The sequence below is a fragment of the Rhinolophus sinicus genome, linkage group LG04, assembly GCF_036562045.2.
Source record: "Rhinolophus sinicus isolate RSC01 linkage group LG04, ASM3656204v1, whole genome shotgun sequence".
NCBI lineage: Eukaryota > Metazoa > Chordata > Mammalia > Chiroptera > Rhinolophidae > Rhinolophus > Rhinolophus sinicus.
The window spans coordinates 76,208,555-76,222,773 of NC_133754.1; the positions used below are offsets into that span (position 1 = coordinate 76,208,555).

Here is a 14,219-nt window from a genome sequence, read left to right on the forward strand (position 1 = left end):
ATAACTCATACTTGGTATGATGTCTGGAATGTGGTCAATTATTTGTTGAATAAATGTATAAATGGTTATATAAAAGGTTTTTTTGTTTTGTTTTTTCACTTTAATCATTTGAGAAATTTCCTAAAACACCTTTTTCCCACCAGAAGTCTATTGCATCAAAATCCCCTCGTGTAGAATCTGGGCATGTTTGTTATTATATTTTTATGTTCCACAGGGAACTCTGAAGTGTACTTCTGGTTGACAATTAAATTAGACTATTAAAAACACATGTGAGATAGAGAAGAAAAATTTAGTCTGGACTTAAAATTAGGAGAGGAAGTTTATCAGATGATGATTTATATATTCAGTTTAAATAATTCAAATTATTTCTTATTTTCCATGTATTTTCAGGAGGAGCTTCCAGGACCTCCAGTGCTACCAGTGGTCTCAGTTGTAAGAGTGAGCGGTCAGTTTTTGACACATCTGGTGGCCTGTTGCTAAGACCTAAACCCTCTAATGTCCGTACAGCTTGGTTATAAAACATTTTTATAAAAAATTTTTACTTTAAACATTGTTCATCCAATTCTTGTATGTTCTTGAAGTGCTCTTGTGTATTACTATAATTCTCTGTGTAAACATTTATAATAACTTTTAAGAATTTTAAGGTATACAACAGTGAGTTGCAATTTATTGCAGTTCAGTACAAAATTGTTTTCCAAAAGACAATCAGTGTTTCCTATGAGGATGTATTTATGTGAGATGTATATGTATTTAACAGAGAAATGGTAATGTGCATGTTTATTTTCTCAGCGTAGAAATTGATTCTGCTGTCATGCTGGCAAAAACAGCTGTCATAGTGTCACTGCATGTTGGACCCAAGATGTTAACTATATAGGTCTTGTTTTATGTTTTATGGTTTTGTTGTTGTTTCCGTTTCTTACAAGTTTTAAACCATGAGCATAGCTCCTAAATTTGACTGGCTTTGTTTTCTGTTTGTTTCAGAATTTAGGTGGTATGACTCATAACTTGATTGTCAGATAGTTACACCTTCTTAAATCTTGAAATTTGTTTTCATTGGTGGAGCTGATTTAGATTTGATGAGCAGATTGAGAGAAGCTTGTACTGGGGCAATCGTGATTCCCCAGAGGTATCTCCTACCTCTGCATAAGTGCACTGAGTCAGATCTTAAAATTTAATCAACCATTCCAAACCATTTCAAACTGTTTTAGAAAATTCAGCTTAGAAGCTTCTTTCGAAATGAGGTAGGCCTTCCAATCTACTGCATTGTGAATAGTTCGTCCAAGGACCAGATCATCATAAGCAAAAACAAGTATTTAAAACAGCAATAGTTTGAAGAGTCAAGAAGCAGATCCTGATTTATGTCGGAACAGTGTTTTAAGTGATACTGTTAACAAGTTGTGTTATATTTAGCATTGTATTAAGAGAGAAGATGAATAAGAAAGAAATACATTGTCTCACAGCTTTAGAAATTCCAGCTAGTGTTTTTTAAGGGCTGAAAAAGAAAACTAAAATGTAAATGATAAAGGGGGGAAAAACGTATTTTTGAGGCTACTTTAAATGTCTGCTTATTTTCTTGGTTTGGGCTTACGTGTTGAATCCTGGAAGTAATCATTTTTGCTAGTCCCACTTTTAAAGGCCTAGTAATCTTAATGACATTAGTAATGATAAGCAGGGCGTGATAACAGTTGACTTTTGAAATTAGGATATTTTTCTGGCAATCTGTAGGCTCTTATTTTTTGCAACAAAGTATCTCTCTATCTCAGTCACGGTTGCCTCTGCTGTGCTAGTCATCACTGTTCTGCATTACTGGCCTTTTCGTATATCCTTAGGATGTATGTAGTGGGAAGTTTCCATATTAAATGCCAAGCCTTTCTTTTTTTAATACAAATTTTTTATCTTTAGCCACAATAAGATTTGTATTTTTCTGAGTTAACTTAAGCTCTGTAGCATGTGTGCTGAACTTACTTTTCTTAACGCCTTTGGCAGAAAGCCAAACCGCATTTTACTAAACATCAATTCATAATTTCTTGGTCTTAGTTTGTATTGATAGATTTTGTTTAGGATAGAATGTGAAGTGTGGGAACAGAGGGGCTGAAAAAAAAAAAATTTCATGTGAACACAACCTGACTCTGAGATTTTTCTGCTTCTCTCTTTGGGCTATAAATGTTTGTTCGTCGTTATTTGATGCTCTGTTCTGGTGAACAGGTTTTCCCATCGTTTAATGTTCTGCTTTATATATAAACGTTAGCTGTACTAATGTATTGCTCTTTTAATGTTTGTATAACAACCCATTTTTAAAGAGAGAAAAGATAATGCTGAATTTAAAACTCAGCATTTGAACATCTGTCTAGTAGTGATTGGCCAATATTTTTTAATTGATTTTTAAGTTGTTAGGGAAAAAAATTATATATATGGCTTTAGTCTCTGAAAACATTTTTATGGTCTCTGCTGCCATATATCAAGTACAACACATTACAATTTCATAGATAAAGCTGTACTTTGATTTTAGATACTAATTTAATGCCTTTAGTTTTTACTGTGTTGATGGGAGGTTTACCTAAGTATTACTGATAACAGGGATTCAATTTTAAGTAAAGTTGGGAACAGCAACAATAGTCATTTTTTCAAAGCAGAATATACTGTTCTGTTGTCATGATTACTTATATATGATAATTATAAATGGAAGGATAGGAGTTGAAAAATGTGATATTCTCTCATAGAAGTCAAGGTACTTTGAAGTTGTTCTGGTTTAAGGGGCATTTTTATGAAGGAATCATAAGTATACTCTACCATTTTCAAGACCATAAAGAAGTGAAGGATCATCTAGCACTGCTTTATATTTGGTTCACTTGTACCTTAATATATATACTTTGAAGATTTACATCTGCAACTAGAAATTATACCAATCCAAGGTCTAAATGGTTAGGCAAGATTCTTATTGAGAGTTATTTTCATATGTGTCAAATGTTAAATTAATGTCTCCTTTTTAATAAGGTTCTATAAAAGATTTTGAACTATCAAAATTATTTTCTAAGAGATAGCTATTGTCTCGTGCTTTGCTTACTTTTTTCACTCTTCATAAAAATCTGCTTTCTTAGCTCCTATTCCAAATAAAAGTTTTCTGGTTTGCTTATAAATATAGTGTAATGCAGTTGTTTTCAACCCATTAACCCAAATGTCCAAAATGGATATTTAGACAACTTTAAAAAGAGGTCATTGTGATGGATACGGCTGTGTGCTTCTCATCGTCAGACTGAAACACTGCACACTGTAAAATGTATTATGACCTAATATAATGTTGGAGACACAAGTTACTATATTTTGATAATTAAATTTATAAAATGTTTAATATCCTAAATGCCAGTCTTTACCCATAAATGATGTATACCATCCTAATGCTACTGGCTACTTTATTTCCATGAATAAACATCAGTAAGAAACTTAAAAATCAGTATCCTTTAAAAATTTTTCAGTCCATTGTAATATGTTTCCAGGCATGAAGAACTAGCTTGGCGTAGTGAAGAAAGAAATAAAAGCCTTAAAGAAAACTTGAGTTTTGGTCCTATGACTCTCTCAAATGCATGGTCTTATTCCCATTTTAAAAATTAGAATAATAACTTTTACGTGCCTTACAAGACTAAGTGAGAATGAAGTTAGAAGGAGGGCATTAGTTATTTATAGAGTTTTAAGACTTTGCTTCAAATTCCATTCTTTATCATCATCTCTTTAAACCACATTATCTAATTTGTTCTATAAAATTGTTGTGATGCTACAGTGGACACTCTTATCAATCGAAGGAGTGTTGTTTACAAGTGTCTACACCAACGTTTCATATGTATTATATGCATTATGAGTGACAAGAAGTATTCTTTTTAAAACTTGCTGCTAAAACATCAGTTCAGGAACTTTTTGATGAGGGTTTAACAACAATGCTGTTAGAATAAACCACTGAGTCGTTCCTGTAGTGGTTGGTTTATTTGAGCTCTCAACTACGAAGTTAAAGGGTGCTTACAAAAAATACGATTATAGTACAGCAGAAAATTTAGATTTTAAAATTCTGGTTACTGTTTTTTAATCCATTATGAGGTAACGTCATTATTCTACTGTAATGAGAGACAGGGTTTTTTTCTTGTGAACCTAATTTCACATTTGCCATTACAAGATAGTAAAAGAATTTGGATAGTCACCAAAAACTGATTAAAAATGATGGTTCTAAATTTTAAGAGTATGTGTAATTATGATGATAGCCTTCACCAAAAAAAAAAAAAAATCACATCACATTTATTTCATATATTGGGATTATAGCTGATCTCCATGTTTGGAATATGCTTTGTTTTATTTCATTCTGAGAAATTTTGTATTTCTTGAAGAAAATATCCAGAATTATAAACAAATATATCTGCTTCCCATGTAGTTTATGCATATTAACTACGAAAACCTAATTCTACCATTAATTTGAGAAGTATTCATTTTGAATTATTTTGAGGAATGTGAAAAATGGACATGGTCTTTTAGGTGAATATCCACAAGAAAATGACATTTCATAGGTTTTGTTGTTTATTACAGAAATACAGAAAAGGGCACAGATGTACAACTAATATGCTCACAAACACCTGCGTCACCTCTAGAATATTCCCAGAACTCATAATGTCCCTTGGGGCTCCCTCTGTCGTTGCTTTCTTTGCCACCAAGAGGCACCTATATCTCAACTTTTAACACCATAGTGTAGTTTTGCCCGTTTTTTGTTGTTGTTGTTTTAATGTCATATGAATGGAATTACATTCTTTTGTCTGGCTGCTTTTCCTGATCATTATGTTTATGAGATTCTTCCCTATTGTTACTTGTAGCTGGAATCCGTTTGTTCTCATATCTGTATACTAATAGGACCACACCATTATTTATTTATTCTGTGGTTGATGGGCATGTCAGGTGGTTTCCAGGTTTTGACTGTTAAAAATAGTGCTGTAATAATACGAAGATTTTTGTAGGTATGTCTTGTATACCTGTGTATGTATTTTGGTTGGGCATCTTCTTAGGAGTGGAGTTGCTGGGTCTTAGAAGGCACATAGTTAGTAGATAATGCCAGAGCTTTCCAGAGGGAGTGTACTAACTTACTGTCCCACAGACGTGTATTAGTTCCTGTTGCTCCAGCTCCTAACGTTTAGTGTCATTTTTACGTTTAACCATTTGGGTGGGTGTGTAATGGTATCTCATTATTTTAACTGTACTACTCTCTCTAATAATCAGATTGAACACTTTTTCATGTTTATTGGCCATTGGGGTATCTTTTGTGAAGGGCCTTTTATGAAATTTTCATTTACCTGAGAGCATGAAGCGATTCTGCTATATTCTAGAAATTTTACTTTTCACACTTAAGTATGCAGTTCACTGGCATTGTTGATTGTCTTTTTCGCTAATTCCACTGTTACCTTAGTTATTTACTTTCAGCTTTAGTCTTTGGGTTTAATTTGCTGTTATTTTTTCCAGGTTCTTGAAATGGATGTATAGTTCACAGATTTTCAGCCTTCTTTTCTAATAGGTGCATCGAAGGCTATAAATCTTTTAGCATAGCTTTAGCTGTTCTTTACAAGATTTGATAACATGGTATTTTTATTTTCATTAAGTTCAAAATATTTTTGAGTTTCCATGAGGATTTCCACTTCTTAAATCATGGGTTCTTTAGATTACATTTTTAATTGGATGTGTTTTAAAGTTGTATTTGTGGTTTTGGTTTACATGAAAAATTACAGAAAAAACTTGAAGCTCTAGATCAAGGGCAGCAAGTTACAACCCATGGGCCACATTCAGCAGCCCAGTGCCTGTTTATATGGCTTTTACCTTTTTAAATGGGTTTTTGAAATCAAAATATTTTGCGACATGTAAATAGCATATGAAATTCGCATTTCAGTGTTCGTACATAAAGTTTCATGGAACACAGCCACACGCGTTCATTTGTCTTATCTAAGAGCTGTGTTGCATCAGAGATCATCTGGCCAACAAAGTCTCAAACACTGTCTCCTCGTTCAGAGAAAGAGTTTGTGGATTTTTGCTCTGGATGATACTTTCTTCCAGACAAGAGTTATTTTTGCTTCTGGCAGGAGGGAGGGGTGCCCACAACGTCCAATTGCCTTAATCCAGGTAAGGCATTGACAGTGACTGCAAGGGCCAGACTATTTCTGGTTCCCTCTGTCTTACTGCTAGGGTGTCCCCCTTTGGGGTCCCAATTCAAAACAGGTTTACCAGGGCTCCCTCCCCTTCCTTGGCAGGCCAAGAATACCTGTTTTTGTCACTCTCTCCCTGAGAGGCTTTCAAACTCTCCAGTTCCTCAGCCTCTCAGCTACATTTTCCATGATTTGCAGACACTTCCCTCATTGCAACTTCCCGCTTGCAGCCCTACTCAACCAAGATTCATTATATTAAACATTACATTATCTAATAGCGCCATTTCACTCCTCTCTCCTACCCCCATTTAAGCTTCTTTCAGGATGGGTTCCTGTCTTTTGACAGGTTTCTGTATCTTCCACAGACCCTAACCATCATTAAATAGTAGCTTGCTAGATGATTTCAATGAATAATCCACTTGTCATAAAATTCTAGTATCACAATTCTCTAATGGTAGTAATACAGAGCACTTCCTAATCATGCAAAACTCTTGAAACTATGATTTAAAGCTTTTAGCGGAACCTCAGAATTCCTGGAGACTGAGTGACAGTGCATAAAATAAGGTGAGATTATGGAAGCCATGACCCATGTTAGCACTTGTGAGCCTACAGCAGCGTGGTCTGAGGTAAGAGAGAGAGTTTAAATCTATTTGGCAGTTAATAAGAATTCAATAGAGAACGTGCATTAATGGTCTTTATTGGTTTCACATTCAGTTATTTTCTTCACTTCTTCAGTTAGTTGTACAAGTATGATAACGTTATTTTATATTTTCTGTGGGAATTTAAATGTAAAATAAATACAAAATACATCTGTGGTTTAATGAACACTCAGTGAAGGATTTTTTTTTTTTCCTGAGGTATTCCTTTCAGTCTGGTTTTATCCCATATCTTTCTTTTTTACTTCCCCTAGGAAAAGTCTATTAAACCACACAATGGGTCTGGAACCAATGAACTTGTTTTAATTACATTAGACGTATTTTTTGATCTCATCATACAACACCAATACAAAAGCGCCGCCCATGCCTCTCAATACATTGGACCAGGCACCTTTAAAGAAAGCCTTGCCTCCTTCATCTTTCGCAATCTTCCTCCAGCAGTCCACTGTCCCAGTGTACATAATATCCGCTGTGGAAACAAATGTTGGTAAGGACTCCATAATTTTAGAGGAAAGAGACTTTTTCTCTGACAGACATCTGCACACAGTGTCCCCAGTGTTATAAATGAGTCACTTGGGCCTTAAGCCCCAGCTCTCTGGCACACTCAACTAGATACCCCTTCCCTACCTGTTAGACAGGTCTCCTGTCATTCCTACTTCTTTAACTCAATCAAGGGAAGAACTGGGGCAATTAACCGGCTAATTCACCGACAGTCAAAGTGTGAAAGGAGGGAGCAGAGTGGAGCAGAAGTGTTAAATTGGGTAGTAGTGCCTTTTGTATGGATGAGAAAAATGAGGCCTGGTCTCAGATTATACTGCCCAAGATGACACAGTTAAAATAAAAGAGGTACAACTATTAGGCTAAAACATGAAATTAATAACACTTGACTTTCTGACTTTAAAAATCCAATTGGATGTTCCAACATATGGCAGCCAAAATGTTTTCTGTCACAACAGACTGCGTCAGGCCGTCTCTCATCCAGCTACATCACCCTTCCCTGCTCTTGTAATTACTAGATAAGAGAAGAATTATTTTTAAATAAACCAGTGAATTACTTCAATTCTTTCCCCTTGTTTCTGCACCCAGGCTCTAAGGTTTTGAAAAGGGCTGAGGCCTGCATCATGCTGGATACCTAGTCAAGTTCACCTCTAATTATCCCATTTTTGATGTTCTTATCCCTTCGATAACAAAACTCTATAAAGAAATAATCGAGAACGTTGAGGGCTTAATTATAATCTTCCTTTCCTAAGTTCTTAGTACATAATTTTAGCAATTAGAACAGTGAAGACTGAAAACAGCACCGAGTAGTGTTCTCGGGCAGGAAAACAGGACTGCGATCAGTAGGGGCCAGGCTTACCCCCTTTCCGGCCAGACTGCATCATCATCCTACGGCGGACAGTGTCAAAGGGATAGGACACCAGGCCTGCGACCGCCGTCACACTCTGGGCGATCATCCAGCTGACGATAATATGCACATTCTTGGGGTCAGGCAGCATCCCTGCGGGCAGAGGTGAGAAGTGACTCCTCTCCGCGCTTGCTCAGCCAAAACAGGTGGGGGTGGGGAAGAGGCTGCCGAACCTCCAACTCTATGCCTCCCTCCCCCCTGAAGAAGCTGCCCCTTGTGGGGTGCCTCACAAATAACCAGGCAGCCACAAAAGGGGGTGGCTGCCTTCTGGCCCCAGGGAAGCCCGAGTTCTGCCCCGTGTACAAGGCATGCCGAAGTGGCTCCAGGTTACACTCGGGAACTGATAGAACCGTGGGGAGAGAGCGAGGCCGCCCCTTCCCTTCTTCACCTCTGAATGACTCAAGGCCAGAGTTTATTTCAGTAGAGGACAAAGACAGTCCTCGAGCTCTACATCCACACCAGGCCACCTCCTCATTCAGAAGCCTCAGTTTAGCCCAGGGGCTAGGAAAACAACAACATTGATATAACAAGATTGGAAAACCAAGACTGAATGAATTCCAGATCCCTCAGGATCCTCTCTGTGCATGCCCTCCGCTTCCCCCCTCTACAGCCCGGGGCCCTTCTCTCACCCTTGGCAGTGTCATAGACTCCGAAGTAGGCAGCTCTGTAGATAATGATACCCTGGACAGAGACGGCGAAACCCTGGTAGAGACCCTTCAGGCCATCAGACTTGAAGATCTTGGTGAGACAGTCACCCAGACCACTGAACTCACGCTGGGTGGCACCCTTGCCCACGTCAGCAGCCAGTCTGGTCCTAGCAAAGTCCAGCGGGTAGACAAAGCAGAGGGAGGTGGCCCCAGCTGCCCCACCAGAAGCCAGGTTACCAGCAAAGTAGCGCCAGAACTGCTTATGCCGGTCCACGCCCCCCAGGAAGATCTGCTTGTACTTGTCCTTGAAGGCGAAGTTGAGAGCTTGGGTGGGGAAGTAACGGATGACGTTGGCCAGGTTACCCCTCCAGAAGGAGAGAAAGCCCTGCTCCTTGGGGATTCTCACCACACAATCCATGATCCCTTTGTACTGCTTCTCAGCACTGATCTGTTTGCTGGCATGCTGGACCTGTGTGGGGAGGGAGGAGGCATGGCAGCGGAGGTGGGGGTTACAGGGTGGGCAGGGCAGAGGGGGAAGGAGGACAGGAGAAAGAGAACATTGCACTTCTTGGTTTCCTTTTTAAAAATGTATGGGGAAGTGAAACATATTGTAAATAAACGGTAGTTACTTGGATAACAAGCCCCCCCCCCCAAATCCAATTTTGCCTCAAGTTATTAGGGCATTTGAGAGAAAAGGTTCTGCCAAATAAACAGAAAAGATGATTTAATTTTGTGAAGAGAGTCATTTATGTATTGCAGTTTCCCTCGGTGCCAGAACTATGCCAGGGGCTTGTTGGGACATAGGATGATTACAGATCCCTGCCCCAATGGGCACCTGCTCTGATTTAATAGACATGATGGGCAGGAGATGAGGATTCCTCAGTCTCTAAGTCTCCCTGGAGAACAGGACCTCTGAGAAGTATATAGATGTTCTAGCAGAAAAAGAATAAATCCACTAGGCATTAAAGCCTGGAATTTTTCAGGCAGATTACCCAAGTAATCAATTATTGACGGGTTTGTTTCTGTTGTGAGCAATCTGTTGGGGTTTTTCTTGTTACTGATAATTTTGACTCCCAAATTGAAGAGGCCCAATTCTCATTGAAGGGCCCTTGTCTTTGGGCAAATGGAGAAAAACAGGTAGATGGGATGATGATGACGACGATGATGATGGGCCATTCAGAGACCTGGCTGGGATGGAAAAGATTTTGGGGACAGTACGAGTAAGAAAAGATATCTGCGTTTATGACAAAAATTGTTTCTTAATCTCTCAAAACCTGTTTCTTCGTTTGTAAAATTGGGGAGACAATAGGTATCTTACAGAGGTTATATAAAAATCAATTATATATGTCAGCCCATAGCATAGCCCATGGGACACAATAAGCGAGTCCTTATGTAATATTTTGTTTTATTGTAAAAGGTGGGTGCAGATAAAAAGGTGCAAAGGACGTTGAAAATCAAAAGGTGAGGCCGACCTAACAGGCTTGAGTGGAGTGCCAGTGCTGTCCGAGGCTCAGGATCTGGCTGGCTCTAACCCACTCCTGGTGGGTTTCCATATATAGACACCCGGACGCGGGCCGCCACCCGACACCAAGAATCTGCTACTGACACTGGACCTGTCTGCGCAGAGGGCACCTTCCCCTTCGCGTAGGGCGCGCGCCGGGCCTGTGGCCTAGCGCAGATTTCCTGCGGATCGCCCGCCTGCCCGCCCGCTCCCCTTTGCGGCTGCGACTCGCCGTGCCCCGCGCGCCTTGCCCGGCCCACCCCCCTCGCCGCGCCCGCGCCCCTGCAGTCCCCACCTGCAGCAGCAGTTTGACCCTCTCGATGGGGGCGACCGCGGTCTTGGAGACGGCAGCGGCGATGCCACCTGCCAGGAAGTCCTTCAAGAAGCTCAAAGCTTGATCACTCATGGTGACAGCCGGGCGCACACAGCCTCCGGGAGCCGCACTCTCGCTCTCTCCACCGCCCGGCCAGGCACAGCCACCCCGTCTCCCTCCCTGCGCGACGCGAAGGGGCCGCTTGCCTCGCCCCGCAGCCCTCCTTATATCCCCCTCCTGGTCTCTCGCGAGAGGAGGAGGGACCCCGGGGCCGTGTGCGCAGTGCGCATTGGCTGGGCAGGTGCTTGGACACCCCTTCGTCGTCCCCCTCCTCTGCAGAGGGCAACGGGGGCGAAGGCGCTTCCGGGAGACAGGGGTGGTCCGGGGGCTGTGCCTTCAGCTTGGGACGTTTAAAGGGCAAATTCATGTTATCTGTCCCGACGAGCAGAGGGAACACCATGTCTCTGCAGCATGTGGGCCGCTGTATTTATAGCACAAGAAGGCTTAGGCTGGGGCTGACCTGTGGGCAGACGTGGGACCCGATGCCTCCTCAAGCAGGGCTGTCTTTAACCTCCGGCCTGCATGGGACCGCTCCTGGCCAGGGGATTCCAGGCTTATTTTTTCTCCTTCCCTGGAACTGTGTGCCTCACCACAGCTTGCTGCCTCTTTGGGCCTCTTCAGAGTTGTTTGCACTCACAAATAATTAAGATCCGCCAAAATAAATACTAAGGCCACTTGATGCTGTGATTACCTAATACAATCTGGCAACCTGCTGAATCCCTTCTTCTCTTCATTCAATCGTTTCAATCATTCATTCTGCTATCAAGTATTTATATGCCTGAACCTCAGTCGCACCGGGAAAGGCTGAGTGTAGGGGGCCACTAGGTGAATAGTTGTTGTGTGTTGCTTTTCTGTTAGGCCAGCTTGTCACCCCATGACACACAGCCTGAGGACACTAAGAAGAGGGGCCTTATAGGACACGTCTTAAGGGCCTAATGTGCCACTTTACTCTCAACGGAATCTCAGCGCATACTCTAGGCAGAACGTTCTCAGGCAGCTGGAAGCTTCTCGAGGGTCACTGCTGTTGGCCTTTCCATCTGAGTAGCTGGGCGACCAGGATATTAAGAGAAGGTCGAATCCTTGGCTGTATTTGCCTCTTTACTAACAGGCACTTGGGGTTAGGAAGACATATGCCATCTAGTCCTAGCAAATTGATTGCAATTGGTTTTTTTTTTTTTTTTAAATATATTACTATGAGCTTTGATCCTTAATATTTTTTAGGGCAGTTCATATAAACATATAGGATGTCAAATACAGCTGTTCCTTCCCCCAGAACGATTACAATTAGTTTTTAACTATAAACTCTTTACCCTACTCAATTTTCTTCCCATGTTAATGTTCTTTTGTGCATTTGACAAAATGTATTCATTTTTTTCGCAAGCTTGCCAATGAATGCAGACATCAGGCTAGGTGTTTATTGAGCCGCAACTGTGTGTCTCCCCGGGTCTGGAGACTTCAGTAGAGCAGAGGTCAGTAGTTGGGTGCCAGGACTGCAAAGGGTATATGCATTTATCAGGTTGGGGCAGGCTCGAGTTCAGAAATGCAGGTGAGCAGTGTGAAAGCTAGCGAAGTCCAAATTTTCCAAGGTCAGAGAAAGCAGAAGGTCAAGAATTCAGGATAAACAGAAAACCATTTATGTATTCACTCAATAAACACTTGAGCACTGATTGTGTACCAGGAATGAAGTTTAGCCCTGTGGATTCAATATAAGGAAGATATGGCTCAGTCCCCAAGAACCTTACAGTTCAGCATATTTGTCACTTGTTCAGCTTTATTTATCACAGCTTCACATATAGATTTCCATGGATCAACAGAATTCCCATATTAGTCCTTTTTAATTATAATAGTAACTATATTCCATCCTGTTAATATAGAGTTGTCTAATCATTTTCCTTTTAATTGTGAATTAGAGATGTTTCTTATTTTTATTATGAAAAATAAGGCTGCTGTATAAATACTTCTGCACAAATTTCATTCCCCTCCCCTTTTCTTTTGTACTCATATATTCCCAAATGGAATGAATAGATTGAATGTTTTGAAAGTTTTCTTAGCTCCTCCTACATGTTGAGAAATTGCTCTTCAGAAAGGTGGAGCCCATCAGTAATGGAGGTCGGCTGGTTTCCCACAGGTCCCCCCCAACACTGGCTTTTTGAAAAGGCGTCTTTTAGTTATTTGTGCCATTTTGTGAGTTCCAATTTGCACCTCACTAATTGCTATGAAACTGTATATGTTGCATATGATTTAATTTCTTTTGACAAGGTTTTCCTTTTATGGAAATTTTTAATCTTCCCTGACCACTTACAAATATAACATGAAAGCAGGACATTTCTCCATATTTACAACAAGTTTTTACATATTTGGGGCACTAAATGTGTTGAGTATTTTTCATTTTGTTGATTTTCTTGTGATATTTATTTTACCGCATTGTTCTAACAGTGTTATTTATTTAAATATGAACAGATCCATAATATTATGATACACTTCATGTTCTGACATAAAGGTATCTCTTTTGTGGATATATTTGTCTATGTTCCCTAACAGATAATCTATTTTCTTCTACTTCTTTTGGTAGTTATTTTTTAAAATCTAACACTACATTGTATATTGTAAGGAGGTATGATCCAATTTCATTTTTCTCCGTTCCATTATTGGGTATCCCAACACTAATTCTTAAGTAGATATTTTCTTCTCTCCATTATTTGTCATATATTACTAATTCTGGTTTATATTACGTTCTTATAATAGCTTTAATTTATGAAATCACCATACCATGACTTATTTGATCATTGATCTTTTAAAAAGAACAACTTATATGTGATTCTACAACCATTTCAAAATAAAAAGTTTTGTCTGTTTATATGCCTGGATTTATTTTTACTATCAAGTTGTTTAAACATCACCAGAAGATGGTTAACAGACATTCAAATTAAATCAAATACTAACTTAATGTATTAATTCAGGAAGTGTTATCATCGGTGTTACACTTAATTTTACTAATCAGAATTTTTGATATTTACTAAACGGGAGAGATCATATTTCTGCTTGACTTCTGTCCGATTATCCTGTCACACTGGGAGAGCTGTAGCTGGAGTCCTTGACAAGAGGTTTTCCATGTAAATCTCATACGCTGTCCTCTCCCTCCACGGACTTTCTCAGAAAAAGGAGACCTCAGATGCCCTTGGGAGCATGAGCAGCCTGTGATCACAAGATCCAAGTATCATTTACACAGGCAGGGAAAGAATGGGGCTCAGCAGAACATGTGCCTACGGACCAATCCCATTACTCAGTGGCTGTCTGCCAAGGTGAGACTGGACAAGGCATCTAGGAGATAAGAGAGAAAACTCTGCTTTCAAATGTGGCATGATATCCTCAAGAGTGGGGAGCGTGGGGGGCTATGTAGAAATGGGACTAAAGTATTGAAATAGTCTTTGGACTTAGTGGACGTTTTTAAAGAATTAATCTTTTCTACCGAATTG

At 39.9% G+C, this 14,219-nt stretch overlaps 2 protein-coding genes across 4 annotated transcripts in view; one reads left to right on the forward strand and one right to left on the reverse strand.

Annotated features, from left to right (window-relative positions):
• CFAP97 (cilia and flagella associated protein 97) overlaps positions 1–6,986 on the forward strand; it is a 31,807-nt gene extending 24,821 nt beyond the window's left edge. For all 3 annotated transcript variants that reach the window (XM_019736073.2, XM_019736076.2, XM_019736074.2), the window contains one exon: positions 391–6,986. In XM_019736073.2, coding sequence (XP_019591632.2) covers positions 391–518 — 128 coding nt within the window. In that variant the 3' untranslated portion in view covers positions 519–6,986. The remainder of the gene's footprint in view (positions 1–390) is intronic.
• On the reverse strand, positions 6,843–10,898 carry SLC25A4 (solute carrier family 25 member 4). Its single transcript, XM_019736077.2, has 4 exons — positions 10,666–10,898; positions 8,852–9,338; positions 8,175–8,315; positions 6,843–7,286 (listed from the first exon to the last, which is right to left on the reverse strand). Exons 1-4 carry the CDS (start codon positions 10,774–10,776, stop codon positions 7,129–7,131), a joined length of 897 nt encoding a protein of 298 aa, XP_019591636.1. The 5' UTR covers positions 10,777–10,898; the 3' UTR covers positions 6,843–7,128.
• Positions 10,899–14,219: the final 3,321 nt, after the last annotated feature.